Source organism: Meleagris gallopavo, chromosome 5 (genome assembly GCF_000146605.3).
Source record: "Meleagris gallopavo isolate NT-WF06-2002-E0010 breed Aviagen turkey brand Nicholas breeding stock chromosome 5, Turkey_5.1, whole genome shotgun sequence".
In the NCBI taxonomy this organism is placed as follows: domain Eukaryota; kingdom Metazoa; phylum Chordata; class Aves; order Galliformes; family Phasianidae; genus Meleagris; species Meleagris gallopavo.
In genome coordinates, this window is record NC_015015.2 from 4,771,051 (window position 1) to 4,796,424 (window position 25,374).

At 50.9% G+C, this 25,374-nt stretch overlaps 2 protein-coding genes across 2 annotated transcripts; one reads left to right on the plus strand and one right to left on the minus strand.

Annotated features, from left to right (window-relative positions):
- Positions 1 to 7: 7 nt before the first annotated feature.
- On the plus strand, positions 8 to 1,948 carry TMEM258 (transmembrane protein 258). Its single transcript, XM_003206152.4, has 4 exons — positions 8 to 94; positions 597 to 706; positions 781 to 943; positions 1,805 to 1,948. The coding sequence occupies exons 1-3, from the start codon at positions 92 to 94 to the stop codon at positions 905 to 907; spliced, it is 240 nt and encodes a 79-aa protein (XP_003206200.1). The 5' UTR covers positions 8 to 91; the 3' UTR covers positions 908 to 943; positions 1,805 to 1,948.
- A 1,277-nt stretch (positions 1,949 to 3,225) lies between these two features.
- Positions 3,226 to 23,739, minus strand: LOC100550183 (myelin regulatory factor). Its single transcript, XM_019615288.2, has 23 exons — positions 23,437 to 23,739; positions 23,044 to 23,216; positions 22,594 to 22,717; positions 17,068 to 17,263; positions 16,644 to 16,720; positions 16,272 to 16,382; positions 15,886 to 15,976; positions 14,469 to 14,669; positions 14,162 to 14,270; positions 13,781 to 13,890; positions 13,054 to 13,214; positions 12,430 to 12,502; positions 12,043 to 12,131; positions 11,663 to 11,731; positions 9,384 to 9,469; positions 9,082 to 9,243; positions 8,013 to 8,118; positions 7,825 to 7,913; positions 7,650 to 7,737; positions 7,283 to 7,357; positions 7,035 to 7,137; positions 6,653 to 6,727; positions 3,226 to 6,531 (listed from the first exon to the last, which is right to left on the minus strand). Exons 1-23 carry the CDS (start codon positions 23,703 to 23,705, stop codon positions 6,445 to 6,447), a joined length of 2,724 nt encoding a protein of 907 aa, XP_019470833.1. The 5' UTR covers positions 23,706 to 23,739; the 3' UTR covers positions 3,226 to 6,444.
- Between the last annotated feature and the right edge of the window lie 1,635 nt (positions 23,740 to 25,374).

The following is a 25,374-nucleotide window of genomic DNA, read 5'->3' on the forward strand; positions in this document are numbered from 1 at the left end:
AACGCGTCACTTCCGCTTCCGTCGGTGACGGGAAGCGGAAGTTGCCGAGGGGACGTGTCGGAGTGCGGCGGGAGCCGGGATCTGGGGCAATATGGTGGGGCGTGAACCCGGGGCTGGGACCGGGAGCTGGGACTGACATTGAATTGGGAACTTGGGGCTGGGAACCAGCAATGGGAACTGGGAGCTGGGGTTGGGGCCGGGACCTGAAACTGAGACCGGGAATGGGAACCGGGAGCTGAGATTGGAGTCAGTAGCAGCGATGGGAATGAGAACCTGGAGCAGGAACGGAAGTATGGAGCCTGGGACCGTAGGCTAGGACCGGTATAGGGAATGGGAATTGGGGGCTGGGACTGGGAAAGAGAAGGGGTACAATACTCGGGGACAAGGACCAGGAATGAGAACTGAGGGCTGGGGCCGGGAATGGGAGCTGGAAGCTGGGGAGCGGGAAACAGGGCTGGGACCAGAAACTGGGGAACGGGAACTGAAAGCAGGAGCCAGGAAAGGGATGATAGTTGGGGCAGGGAACCCGGGGAACTAGGACCAGGGACTGAGCATGGGGCCTGACAGCCCTGCTGCCCCATGCCATGCCCCCACAGGAGCTAGAAGCAATGAGCAGGTACACCAGCCCAGTGAACCCGGCTGTCTTCCCACACCTCACTGTGGTGCTGCTTGCCATTGGCATGTTCTTCACCGCATGGTTCTTCGTGTATCCTTGGGCACTGGGAGTGGGAGGACCCACCTTGCCATGCCCCTGTTGTCACCTTAACCCTCTGCTGGCAGTTATGAGGTGACATCCACCAAGTACACGCGAGACATCTACAAGGAGCTGCTGATCTCACTGGTGGCATCGCTCTTCATGGGGTTTGGTGTCCTGTTCCTGCTGCTGTGGGTTGGGATCTATGTGTGAGACCCAGGCAGAGTGATGTGCGGACCCCTAGTGGCTGTAAGCAGGATGAGAGCTTTGTGTTGCATGTTGTGTGTGAGCTGCCTGCAAAGAGTAACTCTATGTTATGTTTCTGCATTATGTTTCTAAGCCACCTTTCTTCAGGGGTGGATTTGGGGCACACAAAGGGCTGTACCCAGACAGGTACAGGGCCTTGTACAGAACGAGAAATAACCACATGTATCAGGTTAGGAGCAGAAGTGCTGCAGTGGAGCTCTGTGGAGAAGGACCTGAGTGTCCTGGGTGACCACTGGTTGACTGTGAGCCAGCAGTGTGACCTCATGACCAAGAAAACTAATGGAATCCTGGGGTCTGTTATAAAGAGCATGGCTAGCAGGGTGGGGGAGGTTCTTCTCTCTTTCTGCTCTGCCATATCTGGAGTACCGTGTCCAGTGCAGGGTTCCCCAGTTCTCGGCAGACAGGAAACTGCTGGAGAGAGTCCAGTAAAGGACAAAGATAATGGGGGCCTGGAGCATTTCCTTCATGAGGAAAGGCTGAGAGCCTTGGGGCTGTTCGGCCTGGACAAAAGAAGGCTGAGAGGGGATCTGATCAATCCTTATAAATATCTAATGGGTGGGAGTCAAGTGGTTGGGGCCAGACTGCTTTTGGAGATGCCCATTGACAAGATGAGGCTGCTGGCTGGTTTAGATAGAGATGACTTCTCTGCCCTTCTGTAAACTGCAAACAGAATGTGTTCATTTTAGTGTGAAGCAGTGAGGAATTGTGCTTGCTGTGTGCTCTTTTTTTGCTCAAGGTGTGGTTCCAACCTCGCAGCACTTGGTAGAAGATCTGTCCCTATGCTGTGGGGATGCTGCTCTGGGGAAATCTGTCTTACCTCCTTCCTCTCTCCTTTGGTTCCAGGTGGGAAGCTCCGGAGTTCTTTTTGTATTTGTTTTATACTTCAGCATGGGAGCTTGCTTCAGGCATGGACTGTACTCCTGTCAGGTGGCTCCTGCCAGCACAACAAACCAAACCTGAATAAAACTGGCTCTGTGATGCACCTGCCTTTGGATTTGCAGTTTGTTTCTTAGATGCTTGTATGTGACTTTCTGAACCAACTCTGATTTCTACACAAAACCCATAAGCCTTGGGATGGGCCTTTTATTGTACCCACAGCCTTTTCCTGGGCTGTTTGGAGCAGCAGAAGCAGCTGTTTTGTAAAGAGATAAGCATAATTCATATTTCCTTCTAGGCAGTTGAAAACACGAGTGGAATTTAGCTAGACATCCTACTGCAGAGAGTAACAAATGCTGTGAAACTACAGCTGGTGGTGTGTAGCACCCTGGTATTGAACTTAGATGTCTTGGCAATAGAGTTCCTGTGCTGCAGTGAGGGGTGTCTGGGTAGACCACACTCAGCACTGCAGAAAAGTTACAAAGAGCATTTTAATGTGCTAGAGCTTTATTTGAAAGAAGTTTTAACTCCAACTGGGGATTTGTTGTTGTGTGTGCCCAGAACTGTTTCAGTGCTGCCTTGTGCCCTGCTGCAGCTGGAGTCTAGAAGTCTTGGGTGACAAAAACTGTGTTTGTGGGACGTGAGATTTTGGAGGAATGCTTGAGCTGACTGTGTCCTTTGTTCAAGCATTACTGAATTAATGCTTTGAAAGCATTTATTTATGGCACGCATTGCTATACTTTTAAGGCAGTTTTGCATTTGGAGTCTCGCTTTCAAAGCAATTAGAACTTGGAGTTATAAATTCTGCAGGTACCATACAGACTTAAAGCCTTGATATACTATCCAGAGAAAGCTTTCCCTCTGCAGACTCTCTCAGATGCCTTCTGGATCTGGCCTTGACCTCTGAGATGTGAGCAGCCACAGCTCTTTTTACATCTGTTCAAAGCAGGAATCCTGCAGCTATCCTGAGCCCTCTGTGGGCACGTCTGGAAGCTCACACTGAGTAATTCGCACTGGGGTTCCTCACTCTTGTGATGAGCAGTTTGTGAACTGAAAGGGAAGAAACAGCGAGGGAGGAACACAGCCAGGAGCCATCCTTGAATACAAAGCAATATTCATATATTTATTTATATAGGCATATTTACCTCCAGCATAAAACAAAGTCTAAATAAGCCAAACATAAAAGTGGGGAATCTGAAGACTCAGCACTCCAATTTAGCAAAATATAAATATAAATCAGAAAGAAAGGAAGGGAAACCTTGTTCCCCACAAATAAAAACCTATGATCAATAATACCTGCTAAGAAGGCAACTCTACGAACTCGCTGGCAATATACAGTGATTAAAGCAGTGACAGCAACATTTAAACCAAACAAATTAGTGCTTTACTTTTTTTTTTCTTAATTCTTGTGGTGGTGGTATAGTCTCTATTTACAGGCTTTAAGCTCTTGACAGTAGGACCAGTTTGTGAATTTGCTTTTGAAACAAACTCCGAAACAGCCAAACTTTGGCAAGTGGCCTCATTTCCATGCTTGTCTTCCTTTCTGCCAAGAATGTCTAGAGAGATGAAGCTCCTGTTTCCAGCTGAAGGGTTTCCCCAAGCTGCAGGGCTAGAGACATTGACTCAGAGCTCCCTCCGTCTCATGCAGGTAAAGGCCTGATTGTGAACTCTCTGGTTACTGATTGGGGATGGGGAACACAGCAGTGGGTATGTATGGGTAGGGCAGAGAGCCTCCCAGGGGTGGTCTGTGCAAATGGCTGTTTCCGTGGGCTGAGAAGCAATCTTGTTGACTTTTTTTTTGTTACACAACCCTTTTGAGCTCATTCCTGCTTGACTGCTGGTGGAACAGATGTGTGATTTGTGATGTACATTAAGACAAATTACTGCAACATAAGATGCTGAAGATGATGTTCTGAATCTCTCCCCTGATACCATGGATTGCTCTCAGCCCCGTTTTCCTGCTGTAAAACAGCTATGCAGGGGCAGCATCACCTGTTGCACTTTCGGTATTGACTTATCTTGTTTCTCAAGCTAACAGAACTGCTGTTTTTGAGACACACAGGCGTAGGGAACCCTGTTGGCAAAACAAGGCACTAGAGATGTTCCCATAGCCATTAGGCACTTGGTTTGCTGAGGCCATCGTAACCCAATGGGTGAGCATCACAGGGACACCTGAGAGACCCCCATCTCCTCTTGGGCTGGCATGTGACCAGTGGCTGATTGCTTTCTCCCTCCCTGCCTGCAGCCGGGGAGACACATGTGTGGCTCTGGGCTCCGTTGGCAAGGGTGGATTGGTGGCAGTGATTGCAGGCAGCACTGTCGGCTCCAACCGTCACGGCACTACCTATTACCTCTGTGTGGGGGCTAAAAGAGAGCATGGGCAAGTAGGAGAAATGGCAGTAGGATCTGAGAAGACTGCCTCTCAGCTGAGCAGAGCTGGCAGAGCACAGGGCATCACTCGCCAGGATGAGGATTGGCTGAGCCAATGATTGCCAAGTGGAGAGTAAAAGCTGCCAAGAAAGTAACTTATTCAGTTTAAGGCTGAGCAAAACGCATAGGACAGGTGGAAAGAAGAGTGCTGAGCATCCTCTCTGAGAGCTCCACCAGAGGGTTTCCTTGCAGAAGCAGAAAATCTTGCTGAGCACAGAGCTGATCCGTTTGTGTGTCTGTACTCCCGTGCCTCTTGCTCTCCCTCTGAGCTCCCTCAAGATCTCCCTAAACTTCATTCCTTTGTGGCTGCCTGGCATTCCCTGCTCACCCTCTGGTTCCTGGCTGCCCAGACTTCAGTGCATCGTGCTCGCTGGAGAGCATCACCCATATCATTCACTGCTGCCCATGGGCACAGCATTGGAATAGAGATCTGACCTTGGAACTGCACTGCAAATAAAGGGAAGGGCAAGGTCCTGGAAGGGCAGCCATACAAAATCCCAGTGATGCTGCAAGGAGTTGCAAGGCTGGGGCTGCTCTGCTGGGACAGCCTCAGAAGGGAACTCTGTAACAGAAGTGGTGCATGTAGGAACCATCTATCAGGTAAAACATCTCTGCGGCTCATTTCTCCAGAGCCAGAAGAGCCTGCTGCTGGTGGTAGAGAGCTGCTCCTGCCCTGTGCTCCTCGGTGATGGAAACAGCATGGCCTGCAACTGGCAAAGGGATCACTGCATCCATCTCCACTGACAGAATGTAGTGCAGCAGCCAGATCCTGATGGTGTTTCCCAAGAGGTGTGCTCTTCTCTTAATCAGCTTTAGGGTTTCCTTCAGGACTGGAGTGTCCCCCCTCGCTGCCATTCCCCAGTGCTGCTTCCTTAGGAAAATGAGTCTCCATTTTCTGGAGCTGGTGGTTCAGCCTCCAGGAGCACAGAGGTCTCTTTTAGCTGGAGCAGGACAGGGAAGAGGGCATGGGAACACTAGGAGCTGATATCCCAGTACTGCTGCAGCAATCAGGCTTTAACATGGAGCTTAGCAGTGCCCCCCTTCGGTTTCCTATGCAAGGTGCACAGAGCTCAACCAGGACAGAATTAAGAGACCCATTTTTATGTGGCTTAAAAAAAGAAATTCAGTAGTTTAGCAAGTTAAGAACTTGTAACAGTAAAATACCCAGAGTACACTCAACATAACTGCGTTCTGAGAGCAGAGACAGTGAGAACTCACTGTTATTGCTCTTTTCCCCGCTGCTTGTGCAGTGAAACCACACCACACATCCCCAGCAGCCCAGCTTTGCTCTGCAGGGCACACTGGGCTTGGCCAGTCATCTTTTTCTTCAGAGTCAACTGGGCAGCTCTGTGTACACCACAAGTGGCCACTGGCAAGTGAAGAAAACGGGTCCTACAGTGTTTAATCAACACTTAACACAAGTGGCTTGGGGTAGTTTTCCTCCCAGGGGCTGATGGTTAAGTGTCCCCACGTGTAGTTTGGCCTGAGCACAGCCTGAGCAGCATCTTTAGTGGGTTCTTGAGTTTATCCATCCTGACCTGGATATAGTGACAGCACAGTGAGGAGGGGGGCAAATGTGGAAGCTGCACCTTCTGTGCAGAACAGAGATCCTGGGATCTCCAGTGGTCCAGTTGGGGCTGCAGGTCCAACTGGAAGGAACAGCAACTCCAGTGTACAACTTTCAGTATGTCCAGGCACAGCCTTTCCTTTCCAGGTGAAACTCCAGCTTTTCCCTCTTGGAAAGGGCTCCAGTGTTGAGCAATTCCAGTGTTGTGGAGAACTGACGTGGCACAGCTGGGCAAGTTCCATGCTCTGGGATGTGGCAGATCCATCCATGTTCCATCCAGTGTAATGCTTTCAAATCCAGTGTAGCAGGAGCAGGGGGATACAAGCATCCCCAGAAGAGAAGGAGGGCTGTCTGGGACAGTGTTGGTGCTAGGTGAGCCCAGGAGATGGCACAGGGCTGGTTGTGTTTCTGTGGCTTAGGTCCTGTGTTCTGTGTGTGCTGTACTTCGGTATCAGCACTGCCAGCCACAACCGAACCATCTCCACCCCCCAAGGAGGGTGATGGGGCTGAGGTGGGGCTGGGGGTCAGCGGAGGAGGGTGTACAGGAGGTTCCCCAGTGTCACCAGTCCCCCTCCTCTCTCCAACCAAAGGGCACTGGTGCTGCCAGGACTCACTCACAGAGCCAGTAAAACTGAAAATAATAGTCAGTAAAAAGGTGTCCCATCTGTTCAGGAGTAGTGCTGCAGTTGGCTCGGCCCTATGTGAGAAAGCAAGAAGAAGAGCTTACAGGTCGGGGTAGGATGCATGATGCCACCTTCCCGCTGCCGTCCTCCCACTTAGCTCTGGACAAGAGGAGCAAATCAGCTGCTTGTACTCACAGTCTGTGCCACCCTGAAGTGGTAGGTGAACTCCCTGAAAGACAGCATCACAAGAGGCCAACGGTGCGTCGTTTCCTGGGGAAGACAACAGTATCTGCGGTGAGAGCAGGACTGAGTATCCTGGGATGTCTCCAAGGCTGTCATGGCAAGCAGAGCACATCTCTGCTCCATGGAGTGATCCTACAACAGTCTATGGAGGAACAGCACCTCCATGCTTAGCCTGTCTCCATAGCTGAGCAGGACAAAAAGCACTTAAACACTTTATCCAGCCCCATGGGCCTTGAAAGCATCAGCTCAGGGATATATAGTATCAGTGCACAAGACAGCTGTCTGAGCACAATGGTTCACACATGTGGGTAATGTGAACTGAGCCCCTTCCTACCTGTGTGTCTGTACCATCACTGAAGCCATCTGTGCTTGCAACATCCTGGCAAGGGTCACTGGAGACAAGACCACAAAGGGAGATGGACAGCACAGAGGATGAGCTGGGGAGACAAGAGGTGGTAAGGCCCTGGAAGGTGCCAGGCACTGCTGTCTCTAACCAGGTTGAGCAGGAGACATCATGGTGACATGGCACAGTACCCAGCCCACTTGAGGGATGTAGGAACACATCCCTGTCCACTCACTCACTTCATCTCCAGGGTCAGGTTGGTGTTCACTGCTGTCAGCTGGCTGATGGGGATGCGGTAGGTGAAGTTTCCAGTCCTAGGGAGACAGAGAAAGACCTCACTGCAGCAATCCAGCTGGCTGTGAGATGGCCAGGACGGGCTCTAAAGTCTCTTCTCTGGGCTGCGACTGCAGAGGGGTGGGCTCCCCAGCCAGCTAATCACTAAATCCAGTCCCCCTGCACACTGGATGAAGGAGCAGGGCTGGGCTCAGCAGGAGCCCCAGCTCCTGTGTCCGAGGGCTGCCCTGGAGTGACGGCAAGTGAAGGCCCAGGGATCCAGGAATAGCCCATCTGCTTCTGGAGCTCCCCAAGAACTGCTGTCTTCCTCACCTGCATGCATTGCTGGCTGCACAGAACTGGGACTGGATGGCCATATCAATCTCCAGGATCCGGATGGAACGCAGGACTGGGCTTGGCCCTGTGGGTGGGAGATGGGCTATGTAGGAACAGAAAAGGGCTGGCAAGTGAGGAAGAGCCATGAGAAGGCGGCCAGGGTCCCACCTACCATCTGTGCTTGAGTCCTGTGTGTGGGGCCACTCGCTCACCAGCTGCCTGATGCTGCGCTGCGGCCGGGCCTGCCCCAGTGGGGAGTTGCTGCGGGAGAGCGAGAGGTTGGAGATGTACTTGGATTTGCCCTGGAGGTGGGTGAAGGGGGAGGAGGGGCTGGCATTGGGGCTGCCGAAGCTCTGAGACCTGTCAGGCGTCTTTGGCCACTTGGTGTAGGAGGTTGTCTTCCTGGTGATACCCCTGGATTTGGCTTTGATATTTGTCACTGGCTGCAGTGAGGTCTGACTTTGGTCTGTGAAGGAAAGGGAGAGACATTGTGCTGTGAGGCTGAGGGTCTGGGGTTGTCCTGTCCCCATGTCACTTCCGGTGTCACACCCTTGCATTTAACAGCCCTTGCATAGGGCAGAGCTAAAGGCAGGGTGAAGGCATGGCCTGGAGCACCTCTCCTTTAAGGACAGGCTGAAGGAGCTGGGCTCATTCAGCCTGGACAAGAGAAGGCTCCAGGACAACTCATTGTGGCCTTCCAAGTACTTAAAGGGAGCTGATAAACAGGAGGAGGGTGACTTTTTACGTGGGCATGGAGTAGTAGGATAAGGGGGAATGGAAAAGATAGGAAATTTAGGTTAGACAGAATTTATTTACTCAGAGGGTGGTGAGGCCCTGGCACAGCTGCTGAAGGAAGCTGTGGGTGCCCCATTCCTACAGGTGCTGAAGGCCAAGGTGGATGGGGCCCTGCACAGCCTGAGCTTGTAGGGGGCATTCAGCCCAAGGGCAGGGGATGGGGCTGGTGGGGCTTTGAGGTTTCTTCCAACCCAACCACGTGATCTTTAAGGTCACTTCGAAACCAACTTTCCTATGGTTCTATGACTCCAGGGGTGTTATGGCTGGACAGTGACTGCCTGAGATGCTGCTGCTTCTCCTGCAGTAGTGACATCATAAGTGGGCTTGTAAAGCACAGCTCCTGGCCTGCCAAAAGCAAACAGCACTGAGGCTGCACTGCAAGCTGCAGTTGCTTGGGCACACTGGCCAGCTCCCATGGTTCCATACTGGCAGAGCGAGCTCTTCTGTTGCCACTTACCCTGGAAGCAGGATCACAGATGTACAAACCACACCACACTGGCAGCCCAGCAGTCCATGGGCAGGTGCAGGGTTAGGAAACCAGGTGAGAGGGATCTGGGGCCACGAAGCGATGCAGTAGTGGGACAGAGAGCTCAGGATTGTCCCAGCATCTCCCTTCTGCTGGGATGGGACTTACCTGTCTGATTGGTGACATGAGTAGGGCTGGCCTCAGAGAGGGCAACAGATGAGGCGTTGGTGGGAGCAGCAGAGCAGCAAGTGGAGAAACACGGTGGGTTGAAGCAGGCTAGCACACTGTGACCAGGTAAAGCATCGAGTAAGTCAAGCACGTTTGATGTGACTGCAGGGCAAAGAGCAGAGAGACAGAGTAAGCCAACAGCAGGAGCAGCGAGCACCCTTTGCATCTCTTCTGAGGAGCTCCCAGCATGGAGCCTGCTCTGTGCCATGAGCCTCTGGCATGGAAGTGCAGCTGTGACCTACCGTGGTGTGTTGGGGTCCTGCTGCTGGCTCTGTCTGATGCAGCTGTAGATCGCACCATCTGTGTTTTGTCGATATTCTGGCTTGACCTGAAATGTAGGAAAGCAGGGTGAAGCTCTGCCCCGGGGAACCACTTTGTGGGTGTAGCAGTGAGTGGGGGGATGGAACAAGCAAACAGTGACGGCAGACAGGGGAAGAGGGGCAAAGCCTGCAGTGATCTGTGAAAAGCAAGACAGGAGAGAAGAACACTAGGCACAAACACAGCACGGGGAGCTTGGAGATGCCACAATGGATGGGGTGACAGTTCTGCTTCTGGCAGGAATGAGTCTAAGCTGTAGATTTTCACTGCATAGAGATTTCTCCTGAGCTCACAGCAAAGAAATGGAAGACCTGACCCATCCATTCTCTCCTCACTTCAATTTTCTCTTTCCCATGTTTTGCTTGTCCTGAAGCTATATCCTGCTTGTCCTCTTAGCATTCCTCAAGGTTTCTCAAAGAGCCTTCATTCATTTAGAGACAGTAAAATAACACTGTCCCCTCCAAGAAGTACCTGATTACACATTTCTTTCATTAGTGAGACATGGTGTTGGACTGCTGGAGGAAAAGCAGACCCAGCCTCTGGAGCCAGCCTTTATCCCAGCTAAGATCTACCTCCATCCCTCCACTGCCTTGTCAACACACACCATGCCCAACTTTATCTTGCCTCCCATCAGCAATTACTTTTTAACAGCCTCTTGTAAATCTCGTGGCATTCTTAAAAGAACAAATTAGCCTAGCGCTGGTCTTCACACAGTATTTTCTTCAAAGAGTGCTGATAGACAAATAGGACCTGTTTCCTTCTGAAGGAAAGTATGTTGCTACAGATCACATTGACAAAGCTGCTTTACACATCTGTTCCTAATTATTAACTCAGACAGCTTTCCCTGGGTTACAGTCCTGCATTAAAGGCTATGCCTCTCAAACTGCTTTCTGCTTGCTTCTTTTTCTGAAGATGTTTTCCTGCAGTGCCAATATACAGGAGTGGTGTTCACAGACTGCCTGTTAGTGAGTCAGGCATCAGAAGTGGGTCAGTGCCTTTCCAAGTACTCTCAGTGGTGATGGCTCATAAATGGAAGTAATTAATGTAGTTTTTTTCCTGCCCTTTTTTTGCACACTAAGCTCACCTGTAATTGAGTGACCCTTCACAATAAAGCTACTCATATATAAAGAGAGAGTAGGAACTAATAGGGGTTAATACTAGGAACTAGTAGGGGCTAATTCTGTAATTTTCATCCTTTCTAAGTACTGCCTATTCTTGCTCTACCTGCAGTGTGCAACTTCTTTCTTTAGCCTTTGATTCATTAGTTCTTCAGTCTGCTGATCACAATTCCCCTTCCATACTGCCTGACATGGTTTGATGGGCATGACAGTGATTGGTGTGTGGTTGGATCTGATGATCTTACAGGTCTTTTCCAACCTTAAGGACTCTATGACATAACTCCTGGAACCCCACTTGCTGAGCCGCCACATTTTGCTCAAGATTTTGTCTTCTGTGGTGCAGATGGAAAAGAAAGAAGGGGAACTAAGAGAAGGGATGCAGCAATTAAGTAACAGTATAATGAAAGAGTAACATACCGTGGGCATAGAGCAACTGGGACCCCGGGACCCCTGTGCCGAAAGAGGGCCAGGAGACAGGCAGTGGGCACAGCAAAAGAGCTACGGGGCAGTGAACAGAGAAGGGAAGTAAAGGGAGGCAATGAAAGAGGGTGTGGGTAATGAAAATGAAAAGAAAGGGAAAATTAAAGAGAAAATGGAAACAAAATGAGTTGGATGGAAATCGTAACCAGAAAGTAAGGGAGAGAAGTAGGATGGGGAAAAGAAAGAGAGAAAGATGCTCATTATATGGTGCCATGACCTCCTGAAGGAACAAAGTGTGCTGAAACTGAATGCCCAGCACAGGCTAACTGTGCATGCGTGACATTCTTTCCACACTAAGGAAAACCTTTGCCTCCTACAGACCAGTCCAACCCCACAACTCAGTGTTGGGACTTTGCTGTTTTAGTGCAGCAGAAGAGGCACCCAAATAACATTCAGACAGACCACGAGTAATGTCAGCAGCCAACCATCACCATGTTTTCTTTTTCTTCTGCTCTTCACTTTTTGCTGCAAACAGTTTAAGGCTTGGGCACGTGATGCATTTGACTGGTTTTACAGCTGTGGTCAATAACCCCACAGCAGCTGCTCCTCTTGCCTTAGACTGCCCCAGCCACCACAATCATCCCACAGAGTCCAGAGATACCTACCCTTCAATATCCACAAGGTCCTCCTCGCTACGCAAGCTCAGCACGTAGAGCGTGGACATGGATACCACACTGCAAAGACAAAGGTCCAGGCTGAGGATGGAGCAGTGGACATGGCACGGTGCTGACCTGCTGCCAAAGGATTTCAGTCCATGAATGGATCTGGAGGCCCACTGACCACCCCGTGGATGGCAGAATAAGCTGGACACTTTGTTCTCAGACACTGATATGCTTCCCTACCACGGTGCTGGGAAGCCTTGAGGATGCAGTAAGGAGAGAGACCACTCCTGGGAACTGTGCTTCAAAGATCTGCCAGTTTGGTTGGCGCAGCCTAAACCAAGCTGATGAGATGGAGGGAGGGAGACCTGGATGTGTGGTCCCACCTGAAGGCCATGATGATCACCAAAGCAATGATGGTGCCTTGCAGGAAGCGCTGACTGATGCAGGCCTGCTCCGGGACAACCGACGGCGACTACAAGAGAGAAATCCCAAGCTCAGTTCAGGGCTCTGGTCCTCTCTGCTTCTGAGCATATCACATCCGAAGCTTTCCTCCTACTCCCCTGTGAGCCCCCAGCCCCCTCAGAGCAAAGCCAGAAAACACCTCCATTAGGTACAGACAAAATGGAAGGAGAGATCAGGAAAATGGGAGGAGACAGGGCTTCTCCCTCTGCAGCATGTGCAGGAAAACACTGGAGAACTATGCAGAATGTTGTTCCCAGAAAGTCCACCTTCCCCCACACAGCAAGGCTTGTTTGGGAGCAGCCCCTTACCTTGCTGGCTATTTTGTGAGGCCTCTTTTTGTGGGGCATGCTTCCTGCACGGCTGAACTGGCTTCCCGTTTGGCTGCAAGAAGAAAAGGTTCTCAGGCAAAAAGGTAACTCTGTGTGAAGTGACAGTCACAAAGTCTTGCCACCCAGCCTGCTCCAGGGGGCAGACACAGTGCTGTTACAAAGCCTGAATTCTGCTCAAACCTTCATAAGCTGGCATAGGTCAGTAAGACAATTTGGAAACTCTTTGCTCTGAGAAAGGCACTCACTAACTTTGGAAAAATGTGGTGACCATTTTAAAGTATTTTGGGGGGGAGTTGGTTTGAGAGCACAGTGTTGGTTTGTGGATGCCAGAGTTGACTCAGCTCTCTGAAACAACTCCAGACCAAAAGACAACTGCCAATACCCTTCCAATCCTCCCCTCTCATCTTTCCCAAAATGAGATGCCATTCAGGACTGCCTGGGGTCCCTGGAGGTGTTCAAGAAATGTGTGGATATGGCACTGAGGGCACGGTTAGTGGGCATGGATGGGTTGATGATGGACTTGGTGATCCTAAAAAGTCTTTTCCAGCCTTAATGGTTCTATGAAAAGAGCCCTTTGGACTCTTGCCCTCAGCATGCCCATACCTGAATGCCCCAGAGCTCACAGTTGACTTCATGCTGTCAAGGCGTTTGAGCTTGGCCAACTTGTGGCTCCATCTCTCCAGCTCATCGATGCGGGTCTCTAGGTTGTCCGTCAGCTTGCACAGCTCCTTCACAGCTCCCACGTTCTCCATGAAGATGCGCTCCTGCCATGGAACAAGTCAGTCAGCAAGAACGAGAGAGATTCTCTTAAAAACCAAAGGATCCCTGATGCACTAAGTTCAGCCCTGGCCATTCTCACTCTAGGCACTGAGAGCTGAGGAGAGCTGGCAGCTTTGGGAGAGCAGTGAGGCAGTGAGCTCCATCCCCTCAACACCCAGAGCAGCAAACAGGGCTGCCACAGGTTACAGTGAGTTCAGGCAGCCAGATGCTCTTGGTTATCTTGACATAACCACCTTATCTTATCTAGAAAGGAGATTATGACCAAGAGCCTCCCTGCAGGAGGCTGCCAACAAGAAGCCTATCCTGAGGGAGATGCTGACGACGTTCAACAACATCACACAAGCTCCTCCCTACAGATGTCTGCTGTCAACTCAGGTCAGCTCCTGACATTTGAAAGTCCAGCCAAGTTTGAAACTCATATGGATGGTACTGGTTTAGGAGCACTCCCTGTTCCACGCTTTCCCTGTTCCAGCTCTACAACTCTCTTGACCCAGATTTGACAGCCTCTCCAGCTTCCCTGCCCTTCCTGTCCCTTCAGGCTGCCACTGACCTTGTTCACCACCAGGAAGTTCTCCAGGGTCTTCCCATTGGAAAAGACCAGGTTCCCAGTGTCCTTCACTGCTTCAGGGAGGATCTCCTTCACTTCTTGAGCAATGACACCTGTGTGGAAATGGCACAGTGGCTCTCAGGACTCTGGGCAGCACTCCTCCTGCCACAGCTCTTCTTCTGACAAGAGCTCTCTGTGCTGAGGACAGCACAATGCGCACACTCTATCCTGGGCAGAGCTCATCAAAGGCCCACAAACCACTGAGTCTCAGCAGAGGAACCATGGGAGGCCACAGTGAAGTGTCCCCAGAGCTTTCTACAGGCTGAACAAGCCCAGCTCCAGCACTGCAGACACAAGTAGGGTAGCACAATGAAGGGCCTATACCTGTCTCTGAGGTGTTGTCAATGCCCACCGTAGCTGCAAACTCAGGTGTGTAGTTGTAGTGCACCAGCCGCATCCGTGAGATCCTCTTCAGCTGCTCTGTGGTGTCCACCTGGGACATAACAGAGACATGCATCTCCTAAGTGGAATGTTGCTTCCTTACATCCCATTGCTCTGACCCCAGATGGCAAAACTCACTACGGTTCACCCTTATGACAGGTCCCAAGGGCAAGAGGCAGTGTGTGAGAGGGCCCTGAGGCCTGCTCTGAGCCATGTCAGTGAAGCCCAGCCTGGTTTGCTCAGCTCTTACCTCCTGAATGTCCTCCTTCACTCGGACATCTGATGGATGCATCAGGGAACCCATCACCTTCACATTGCCATGGACCACGAGGGCTTCATCAGGGCGGTCCGTGTTGATGCCCACCCGACCGTGGTGGAACACAGTATCAGGGAGCTGAGCCCGCTGCCAGAGCACATCGCTGTCACTCTCAAACTGGCCAGGGTTGGAGGCCTGGAAAGAGACAGAAGAAAAAGGCAGAGATAAGCAGATGCACCCCAATGACACAGCTGTGTCCTTGATCTGCAAATGGGAGTCAGGGATGGGGAAGATCTCAGCTGAAATGGGGGCAGATTGATTGAAGTGGCTTGAGAAGCTGGAGGGGACTTCTGAGATTAAAAGCTCATGACACAGGACCCTGGTGGAGGTGCCTTCATGCACCTCTAGGAACACCTGAAGGCTGAGCTGCAACAGCACCTGCCCTACAGCAGGGACAGCAGGGAGCTGACAGACAGCACAACAAAGGACAAGCAAGGCTGTGAAGGTGTTAGACAGAGCTTTGCAGCAACACAAAGGAAAGTGGCAGGGACAGGGATACACTGCCAGCTCTGGGAACAAATCCCAGCCTGCTTTTGCAGTCTTGCCATTCATCTGCTGGCCCTGATCAAGCCTCTTTCATCAGGAACCAAGGTTACGCCTGCTCTGCTCCTTTCCCTAAAGGAATATCCTTGCTTTCTCAAGCTAGGTTATCTCAGTTCTCAGAGCTCTTACAATTCCAACTCAACACAAGGACATCTGGAGTCCATAAGTGACACAGCTGTTGTTCCTGGCTCCACAGTCCCCCAAATCCCACTGTTCTGCAACATGCTGGGATGGAGCAGCACAGGCTGCCTGCAGTTCCCTGCAGTTCTGGGCATCCTGGAGGCTGCACAATTCCTTTTACATCAGTCTGCAGACTTCAAGGTCCTTCTCTTTGCATTTTACCTGCTACCTTCAGTCCACAGAGCTAAACACTCATTAAAAGCGCCCTGGGAGAGTCCGGGGATGATGCTTACCTCTTCCTGCCGCTCTGCATTCCCATCTGAATGCTGCTGCACGAAGTGCAGCCATGGCAGGGCACCCAGTCTTTCTGCACCTGGAGGTCTTGTCCCTGCTGTGGAATCCTAACAACACCATTCCCTCACTCCCAGCAGCTCTACCGTAAGCACCAGTGCAAGGTCAGGACAAGGAGACACCTTCCCTGTCCTGCAACAAGTTCTTGCTTGTGGAAAGGCTGGAATGAGAATGCAGGCATGGACAGGGACAGCCATGGGCAAGGATAGCTGCAAGCAAGGCAGCGTTGGAAAAGGGAAGAAACGGCTGGGAGGGGAAAGCACTGAAAAGCTAGAGAGGTGCAGGAGAACTGCCCAGTTCATCCAGCAAAGGGCTATGGGAGGAGAGGAGGACTTACTCGGACAATGATGCGCTCAGAGATGTGGGCTGCAAGTGTGTAGTTCTGGTTCTGTGCATGTGCCTGCAGGGCTACCACAAGCATGAAATACCTGTCAAGAGGGGAGAGAGGTCAGGGTGCCATCCTGCACTGCAAACAGCTGCATCTGCCTCAAGGACATGGCACCAGGCTGTCACAGAGAGCTGCACACATCCCCTCTCCCCTGTCCACAACCCCTTGTAGAATGGGGGAGACCACAGTGGCCACAGAAGACACCTCCTTTCCTCCGTGAGAAAAAGATGGCCAGCCCATCTGTTTGAGGACCTGTTGCTTCTCAAAGCAAGGGCTGGCACATCCACAGGCCCTGAGTGCACAGAACAGTTTGTAAAGGTGTCCCTACTCTTCACCTCTGGTCTGGGTTGGGTTTTCCTTTCTTCCTCATGTTGTTAGCCGTGGTCTCGCTGAAGTGCAGCCGCCCCACAGTGACCTTAGTGACCTGCTCTGGGGGAAGGTTGACCCTGTTAAAGAGGAAACAGAGGAGCAAATGAGGATGCTTCTGGAGAGGAGGCTCCTTGAGGAATGGCCATCTCCTGTCCTGCTCCACTATGGTAGGGCTACAAATTGGGCACAAAAGGGAGTGGGCAGCATAAAGAGAGAAAAACTCTGCTGTGGGCAGTATAACTGGAGGATGTGTTACCCACAGTGCTATCCTGAGCCTTCCCATGAAACCCCCTTCCCCACCCACCCCTGCTATTGCTTATTCCCCAGCCCACACTCACGTGACAGGGTTGAAGGGCCGTTTGCTGCGGTCAGACTGTGACTGCTCAATGTTGATGGACTGGTTCAGGGCCTCTAGCTGGAGAGAAAGATTTCGGGATGTGATGAAGAGTGGAAAGCCGAGACTTTCCCCTTCCCACTGTCTTCCCAACCCTTCCTGCCCAACCAACATGCAGTGCCTAACTTGGGTGCGGCCCTGGCAGAGGGTGAACAGATCTTCCCAAATGCCTCTCAGAGCGAGAGGAAACCCTGGGGATGCCCAGGGACAATTGAATCCATCTTAGAGTCCTATCTCAAGAGCTGAAGATCAAGTATCACCTTCAGCATTCTCCTGCACACACCCCTACAACTCAGCTTATGAAAGATGTGGTGTTGCCTGATCTCAGCTCCCGTTCTCCCTGCTGCATTCGCTTGGCTCCTGCTTGCCTTCACTCCGTGCAGCTTCAGGTAGAAGCACTCTAAGGGTTTCAGGCCCTCGGGGGTCTTCACATACTTGGGATCTCCAAGCATGCCAATGTAGACTGTGACCTGGAAATGATTCTTCTTCTGGCACACAAAGGCATCGTCGCCCACAGAGAAGTTGAATCCTTTGTCAGCATCCACGCGGTAAGTGAGCATGGGCCTGTGGAAAAGGCAGCAGACATTAGGCCAGAGCTCTGAGCATATCATGAGAGGCCTAAGCTCCCAGCTACAGAGGCAGTGCAGGGTCTGTGGGGCATGGCATGTGGCAACACGGAGGCCAGGGATCCCACAGGCCCATTGGTTTTACTCATCACATTGTTGATGTTGCCAACACGCCTAGTTCCTGGGAATCAGCAAGGTCTGAGTGAGAGGAGGAGGATGCTGCTGCCTGGCCAATACACACCAGCTGGGTTGGTTTAATCTCCATCTCCTTAATGGGCTGGTTGCCATGGGAATGAGGGAAATATGTGGCCTTTAAGCAAGTCCCTTTTTCTCTCACCACTGAAGAACTCAGATCTGGTGGGTGGTGCCCTGGGATGCATCTCAGCCCATCGAGAATCTCCAGCAGAAGACCAAAATCCTTCCCCCTTTATTTTTGTGTTAAATACTCAGAAGGCAAAAAGCAGCTCAGCCTAGCCTCTGATATCAGCTTTAAAACTCACTGAGCACTTTTCTACAGGAGGGTTAATGTTGGAGAAGATATGGGGGCCCATGCCCAGTAACACTGGTTTGCAATTCCTCATCTCCTGCACCTGAGGGACTATGCAGACCCTGAACACAAGCCAGATGGTGGAAGCAGAGCACACTATCTTGGTCCAGAAGCACGAAAGGAATTCCCTTCTACCGCTGCTCACATCCCAGCCTTAGCCATAAGGTCTGGTCTCAGCAGCTAGAGCTTTACCAGGCCCTAGGACCCTGTGCTCACCCAGGGATGGACGAACCCTTTTCCCATCTGTTTTCACCCCTCTGCCACCTCAGCTGTTTCCACTTGAAGGCAGGTTGTACTTCCAAAACACATCTGCTTCCAAACCGTGCTCTGGTTAACATCATGCAAACTGATGGCTGCTAAACATATGCCAAAACACAGGAAGACTGTCAGGCTGAGTCTCATTCCCTGAGCTCCCAAAGGACTCAGGCTGTGACCAATGTTGCCCCCCAATGTGGGGTGCACTGGAGGGCATCTCCACTGCCACACATCCTAGCTTTCACCTTAACCCACGGGGAATGCAGCCAACATGGGGACCTGTGTGTCTTTGCCACCCCATCCCTGTGCTCGGAGTTTGGGGAAGGCAGGAGTAGCTCCTGGGGTCAGTGACAACAGCAGCCAATGGCTTGGGGACACAAGAGCAAGGCTAGCTCCCAATGAGCGTGAGGGCCAGAGGGCAAAGCATCAGGAAGAAAAGGTCGAGGGTCAAATGGATTATTTTGGGCAGAATGCCCCGCTGACAAAAGCAGATTAACGCAGGTCTTGGAAGGCCAGGATCAGAGGAGAGGAGGTTTCAGGTGTTACCAACTCCTCATGCTGGGATCCACACTTACAGGAGTGGGGAGTGCTCTCATCCTCTAAGGGAAAGGCAATGCAAGCAAAAATGTCTCTGATAATGAGGGGATCAGCAGTTAGATCTGTTGCAGAAAACAGGATTGTCAGAGGGAAGTTCATATGCCATCAGCTGTTTTCTTTATGGAAGGAAATTCTCCTCCACCTCTTTCCTATTCCAGATTCCCCATTAGTTCAACCATTCCTAAGCCGTCACGTCTGGAATGCCCCACAGCCAAGAGTCTGCTCAGTAATTTCATGCTTTGTTCTCCTTCCAGGCTTCCAGCACCATCTCAGCCCATCTCCACCAGCACCTGAAATACACTCAGGACTGGACCACATCACACTGCTCTCTATCCCCTGTGGGATCTGCAGCTGTTGGTGCTGGCTGTAGGGTTGCTTATTCCAAACCAGGCTTCCAAAAGCTTGCTTGATGGGAAGAGACTGCAGAGCTAGCCTTCCCCTCAAACTGCCTTACCTCAAACTGTAAATACTTGGGGAGAGGGAGGAGGGAGCCTGCTGGCATTTATCAGAGTGCACTGTCAGGGAGATGGATTACTTCTGCTCCTGAGAGTAAATTAGTTAGCTGCCTGGTTCCAGGCCTCTTTGGCACCGCTGCTAGAAACCACCTAACCTTTTTGAAGGTTCAGCAAGTCTGAAATCACAAAACCAGTGCAAAAGGCCAAGGAAAAACATACTATCAATAAAACTAATCTGGAGACTTAGATCTCCTTCAACCAACACAGATTCCTCAGCCGACATAACCAAAGCCTGAGACATAAACCAAGCATGCTAAGGCACAGATTTCCAGGCACCTCCACTCCAATCCATAAAGAAGTCCTTCTTTCCTCCCTCTGTCCTCTCCTCAATTTCCTTAACTCGAACTGCTTCTAAGAAAACTACAGTCCCACAACTACACCTGCAGGCCTGGAGAGCTCAGCTCCCTTCGCTCTTCTCCTGGTTTCAGCCCCTGGGCACAAGGAATCTGTTACCATCCTATGACAAGGTTCACTGGTACCAGGCACATCTCTCAGAAGGCAGAAAAGCTACCCAGGAACTGCAGAATTTGCTCAGATTCTCCCTGAGAGAATGCTGAGCCCAGCTCAACAGCTGGGAAGGAGCCTGGCTCTGAGATACAGCCCAGATCAGTAGTAAATGAGAAATGGCTGAAGGGCATGGTAGGATACATCTGAGGAACAAAAAATCTTTTGGTACTGGCTACCAGTGCCTTCACCAAGAGCAGTACAAGTAGGAAATGATGGAAGAAAAGGCCTCCTCACATCTCTGAGGTAGAATAAGAGGAAGATCAAGCACTACGAACCTGAGAAATCTGCCTCCATGGGAGCTGCAAGCACTTGTCTTACTCCATGGAGAAACACTCACTGTGTTTCTGGATGCAGGTTTTTCATCATATACCCAGGTGGGCCTACAGCTTTTGAGAACTCAAACTCCTGCACAGGGCACACAGCTGCTTGTTGGATGCAGCAGTCACTGCTGAAATGCTGGCAAGCTCTTGAATGACGAGAAACCACACTGGGATAAGAAACTCAACAGTTTCCTATGGGCTCGTGGTTTAGCCTCTCTCCTTAACATGCCTTTCTGTTCTTGTCTGGAGAGCAAGGGTAGGAAAAAATCAGGTGATTCAGATGATTCAGATTCCTGGGGCTGTGAATAGGTTGTGGGCACGTGGATTACAGGGGAGAAAATATGCTTCCCCTAGGGGCAGGAAACTATAACAGCACCTATAAAGTGCATGACAGCTAAAACAGGCTGGGAAGGGCTGGCTCTTGCTTAATGATCCCAGAGGAAACTAATGTGGAAGTATTCACAGATCTCAAACAGACACTCATTTATTGAGTACACCAAAAAGGAAGAAAGAGACTCCTATCTGCTAAAACATTGGTTGTCTAAAATAAAAAAAAAAAAAGAAGGAAAAAAGCCTTTATAGGAGAAGAAAAAGTTGAGCTTGTGCAGTTCTTCCCAGCTCTATTCTGGTGCGGTGCTACACCAAGAGACCCATTTAAATGATCTCCTACCTAGAAAGAGATGTGGTCTCAGTTTGCACAAACTCTCCTGGAGCTACCTGACTGCTGAGCTGCCACAAAGAGGGAAGAGACCACTGAGGTTGTGTGCTGCAGAATATGCAGCTTATCAATCCTTCATCTTTTCTTTGGGTTGAATCCAGCACCACAGCAAACTACACATGAGTTCCTAAAATTGAGTGAAGCCATTTCGAAGGAATTCAGCCATTACGCAACTGGGCCACGACCTAAATGCAGCAAAAGTAGGTTTGCTCTGGCTTTCACCCTAAATCCTAAAAGCAGGTATTAGCAAGTGACCCCGAGCACAGAGCTGAAGAAGGTGGTAGTCTAGGCTTGGGTTTGTAGGAGTTGAAAGCTGCACTCTGCAGCACTCCAATGACTGCAGTGCAGTGTTAGCGTGCCTGTGCAATAGCAAGGCATGCAACAAACCTCTGTCACAGGAGCTGTGACGTGTTTCAGGTGAGAGACCATTTACCCAGCGTGGGTAAACAGAGAGATGGAAGGCAAAGGAGGGCTCATTGTGTCAAAGAGAAAAGTGAGGCCATGTACAGAGCTTATTGGACCCTGCTGACTACAAAAGGTGTGTTTGTGCTTCTGTCATACAGGGAAACTCCTGCTGGCACTGATAGCAGATGAGAGGCCACTCTTGGGACCAGGAAGGTGGCTTTATCAGGTGGGAAAAGCTCAGTGCCGTAGCTGCCCAGTGATGTCCAGGCCCTGGCTGAAAACCAAGCACTAAAGATGAGAAAACAGTTTGGCAAAGGGAGCCCACTGGGAAGCTGCCAGGCTACAACACACTAAAGAAAAGATTCACACCACAGAGGAAACAAAGTTGAAGCAGAGGTCTGCAGAGGACTATGGAAACAGTTTGGTAAAACAGAAGCAAACACCTCCCCAACTTAAGCCTCTCCTGCTGTGGTTAGGAAAACAGCTACAAATACGGCCTTTGCAAATGGCAGGGTGTCACCAAAGAAGTAACCGTCAGTCATGTCTCTGCAGAGCTCTCAAGCCACATGTCCTTGTCCTACCTTGAGCACCATCTGGGCAAGCTATGATGACAGCCCTGGGTTATCTGGCATCGCAAGCAGAGCACTTCATCCTCCATGCCCCTCAGGAGGACCCTACCAGCCTCTGGCTATCCAGAAAGAGAAGGAAGGGAAACAGGGCAGTCTGCTTAGCTCCTGGAAGCCTGCCTGCTGCCTGCCTGCTCTCAGTCACCTCTGAGGAATGTAGGGAGGATGCAGAGTGGGTTCCTCCTGAGCACTGTTTCCTACGAGACTTGTTCACACTCTGCCATCCTCCACCCCAGCTTTCCTCTCTGCCTGCGCTCCTGGTCTCTCCACCCCTCCTAGTTTTCCAGCTTCCCTCCAACCTTTCCCTCTTCCTTTCTCTCCTCTCCTCCATCCACCAACCACTCCTCCTCCTCAGGCTCCTCTCTGCACTGCTCTCAACATGTGCTGAAGTGGCTCTAGATTATCCCCAGTCATTCCTGCTATGCATTGTCCTGGAAATCCTAACACACCTTTTAAAACCCTGGAGCTTTAAAACCCCTGGAGCCTGGCCAGGGGGAAAGTGTGCTGCACATCCAAATGGTGCTCAGGTACAAGGTGTATTTCAAAAGAACCCCCAGTGGCAGCCCAAGGTCTGAGTGGCTGCCTCCAATGCTGCTGAACTGTTGAATCCTGCAGAACCGGACCTATTCCTTAATCCCCCACCGTTCACATAGAAGTACAGAGAAATGACTTTCCCAATGGCAAAGGGAGAGTGTCTTCACCACACAGCAGGCAAGAAGAGGTCAGCAGGTGTTAAAAGGCAAGGCAGGTCCAACACATTGGATCTCCCGAACCTCAGCCCTTGAATGAAAAGTCCATTGAATGAAAGGTTGGATGTGATTCTGGATGAATTACTCACAGTTCTTTATAGTTGGCATCATAAAGAGTTGCCCACTTGTTTTGCTGATGTGGCTGCCACTTTATAGACTGGTAGTTGGGGTCTAGGTAGGAGCCATTCAAGCTGTCATTATCCTGAATCAGGCCTGCAGAGGGAGAAAGATTTTTTAGACACTCCAAAAAGGCTCTGTCAAGTCCAACCTAGTAGGTGGCAACGCTGCCCATGGCAGGAGGTTGGAACTAGATGATCTTTGAGGTCCCTTCATACTATGATTCGATAACTCTATGATGCAGCATTCAGTTGGGTACAAGCATAAGGAAGCAAGTCATCTCCTGACTGTCAGGGCATGGCAGTGGCACGGCAGTGGCACAAGGTTTGGACCCTGACCTGCTCCTGGGAACTCACACGCTCTCCCCCAGCACTGCCAGGTATGCATGCCGGGGAGGGATTAAAGGGCTGAAAACTACTTACCTGGAGAGAGAGGTCCTGGCTGGTGCCAAGGAGGGGTGGGAACTCTTTCGGGGTTGAGTGGCACAGACCCCATGCCTGGCTCCTGCTTTATCAGCCCGTTGAGCATCTGTGCACTAAGGGTGCTTGGGGGTGACTCGGAGTGCTTCCTTTTCTTGGCTGGGTGCACCGGGAGGCTGTGGGACAACGGGGAGGTGACAACCCTGCAACATCACCACCTTCTGCCCACCCGCCCACAGCGAGTTCTGTGCCAGGCGTGCACTGAGCCACATCTGTTTCCCCTCTGTCCCCAGCATCCAGCTTTGAGTGTCCCCCCTGGGTCACCCCCACCTCAACACCTCCCCAGAATCCCCCCAAACCGAAATCACACCAAATCCCAATGTCCAGTAGCCTTACTCTGCTCCATGCTGCTGGAGAAGCTGGTGCAGCATCTGCGACTGCTGGGTGTGGTGGAGGTCAGCTGGTGCTATGCCCTGCCCCATGCCATAGGGTGGCATCAGGGGTTCAGTCTTCATGTACAGGTCCCGCTGCAGGCCAGGGTAATGCGGGTGGGAAGGAGGGGGCACGGCTTGCAGGTGGGGGGGAGGAGGAGGTGGTGGTGGTGGTGGCGGAGGATGCTCCAGGCGAGATGGGGGAATTACATGGCACATGTTCTCAGGGGTCATGGTCCGAAGGAGGTGAGGATCTTGAACAACAGAGAAAGAGGAACGCCTGTGAGACCACCACGAGCTCTAAGCTTCCACTCCAAGCCCAGCCACGAGGAATTCCCAGTGAGCACTCCCCTGCCATCAGAACTGAACTTCACTCAAAGAACTCAAAGGGCACACAGGTTCTCAGGCTGAGGGACAACAGGGAAGATTACAACCACTCCTGAAATTTCCTAAAGCTTAGGTATCCTCATGTTCTGTAGTGAAAACCTGGTTTTAAGGAATTCTGTCTGGTGTCAGCTCTGTAATTCCTTTCAAAGGGAAGAACCATCAGGCAGAAAGTTAGGATTAGAGGTGATGGCCTCAAGCTGTGCCAGGGGAGGGTCAGACTGGATTTTAGGAAAAAATGTCTTTGCAAAGAGTCGTGTTGCACTGGCACAGTCTGCCCAAGGGGTTGTAGAGTCACTGTCCCTGGAGGCATTCAAGAACCATGAAGATGTGACACTGAGGGACATGGTCAGTGGGCACAGTGGGAATGGGTTGAGGGTTGGATTTGATGGCCTTAAGAGGTCTCTTCCAATCTCTTCCAACCCTGATGATTTGATGAACATTCCTGCATCACTAAAGAACTACATGGATCAAGAAAGAGTGGTGGGATGACAGATCCGACAGTGGGGCCTGCCCAAAGCCTGTGCCTGGAAACACAGAGCCAGAAGGCAACTTTGACCTCTACATTTAAATAAACAAAAAGAAGCATTCAAATGATCCCACCTTCCTCCTCTTCTCTGTGGAATGGGATACTAAAGAAATGCCATCCTTGGGGTTGATTTGACTACACTGCCATCAAAATAAATGCTGGTGGAGAGGCATGCAAATCCTCTGCAGCTGCCTAGGCTCCAGCTCAACACCAGTTCAATGTGTGGCAATGTGAGTGCATAGTAGAGGGCTTCAGCTGAAACCAAAACACTTCTGGAATCTGGATTCATAAATTTACTATAGAAACCAAAGACATTGGTACGAAAGTTGATGCAAGGCAAGACTCAAGCAAGCTCCTCTCAGATGGAGCAGAAAATCACAGAATCATAGAATGGCTCCAGTTGGAAGGGACCTCAAGGATGAGTCAATGTTGGCACCATTTCAACAGCTTATTTTTATGTTTTGTAGAAACGAATGGGCATGTGCCATATGCTATGTGAGTGGAAAGCAAAGATTGGAGTCTGGTGAATTGCACTGATCTACACCATCTTCTCCATCCTCTCTGCATCCCAAAACAAACAGTGGGAAGAGGAGAAACTTTTCACCTGGGACACATTTCTCTGGCAAAATCACACCATTCTACAGTCTAAATGAATAAATGCAGTGATCAAATAAGAATCTGAAGGCGAGCTTCCCAAGCACCCTTGGACAACAAGCACAGACAGACTCAGGGCTGCCTCAGGGCTGGCAGGGCAGCCCTTGTGCCCTGCCCTGCAGAGCACTACGAGGAATGGGTTTTCTCAACATCTCCAGTACATGTGCTGCATGTAGGGCCCTGAAGAGCTCCCTGCTGCCTCCTCTCCTCCCTAGGCAGAGTGCTGGAAGCGCATTGGAGCAGCTCTCCCCTCAGTGAGCAACTCGGCCTCTTTGTTATATTTAAGGAAGGGGCAGGAGGAATTCCAGGGATTTTTTTAGCAAGATAAACAGAACT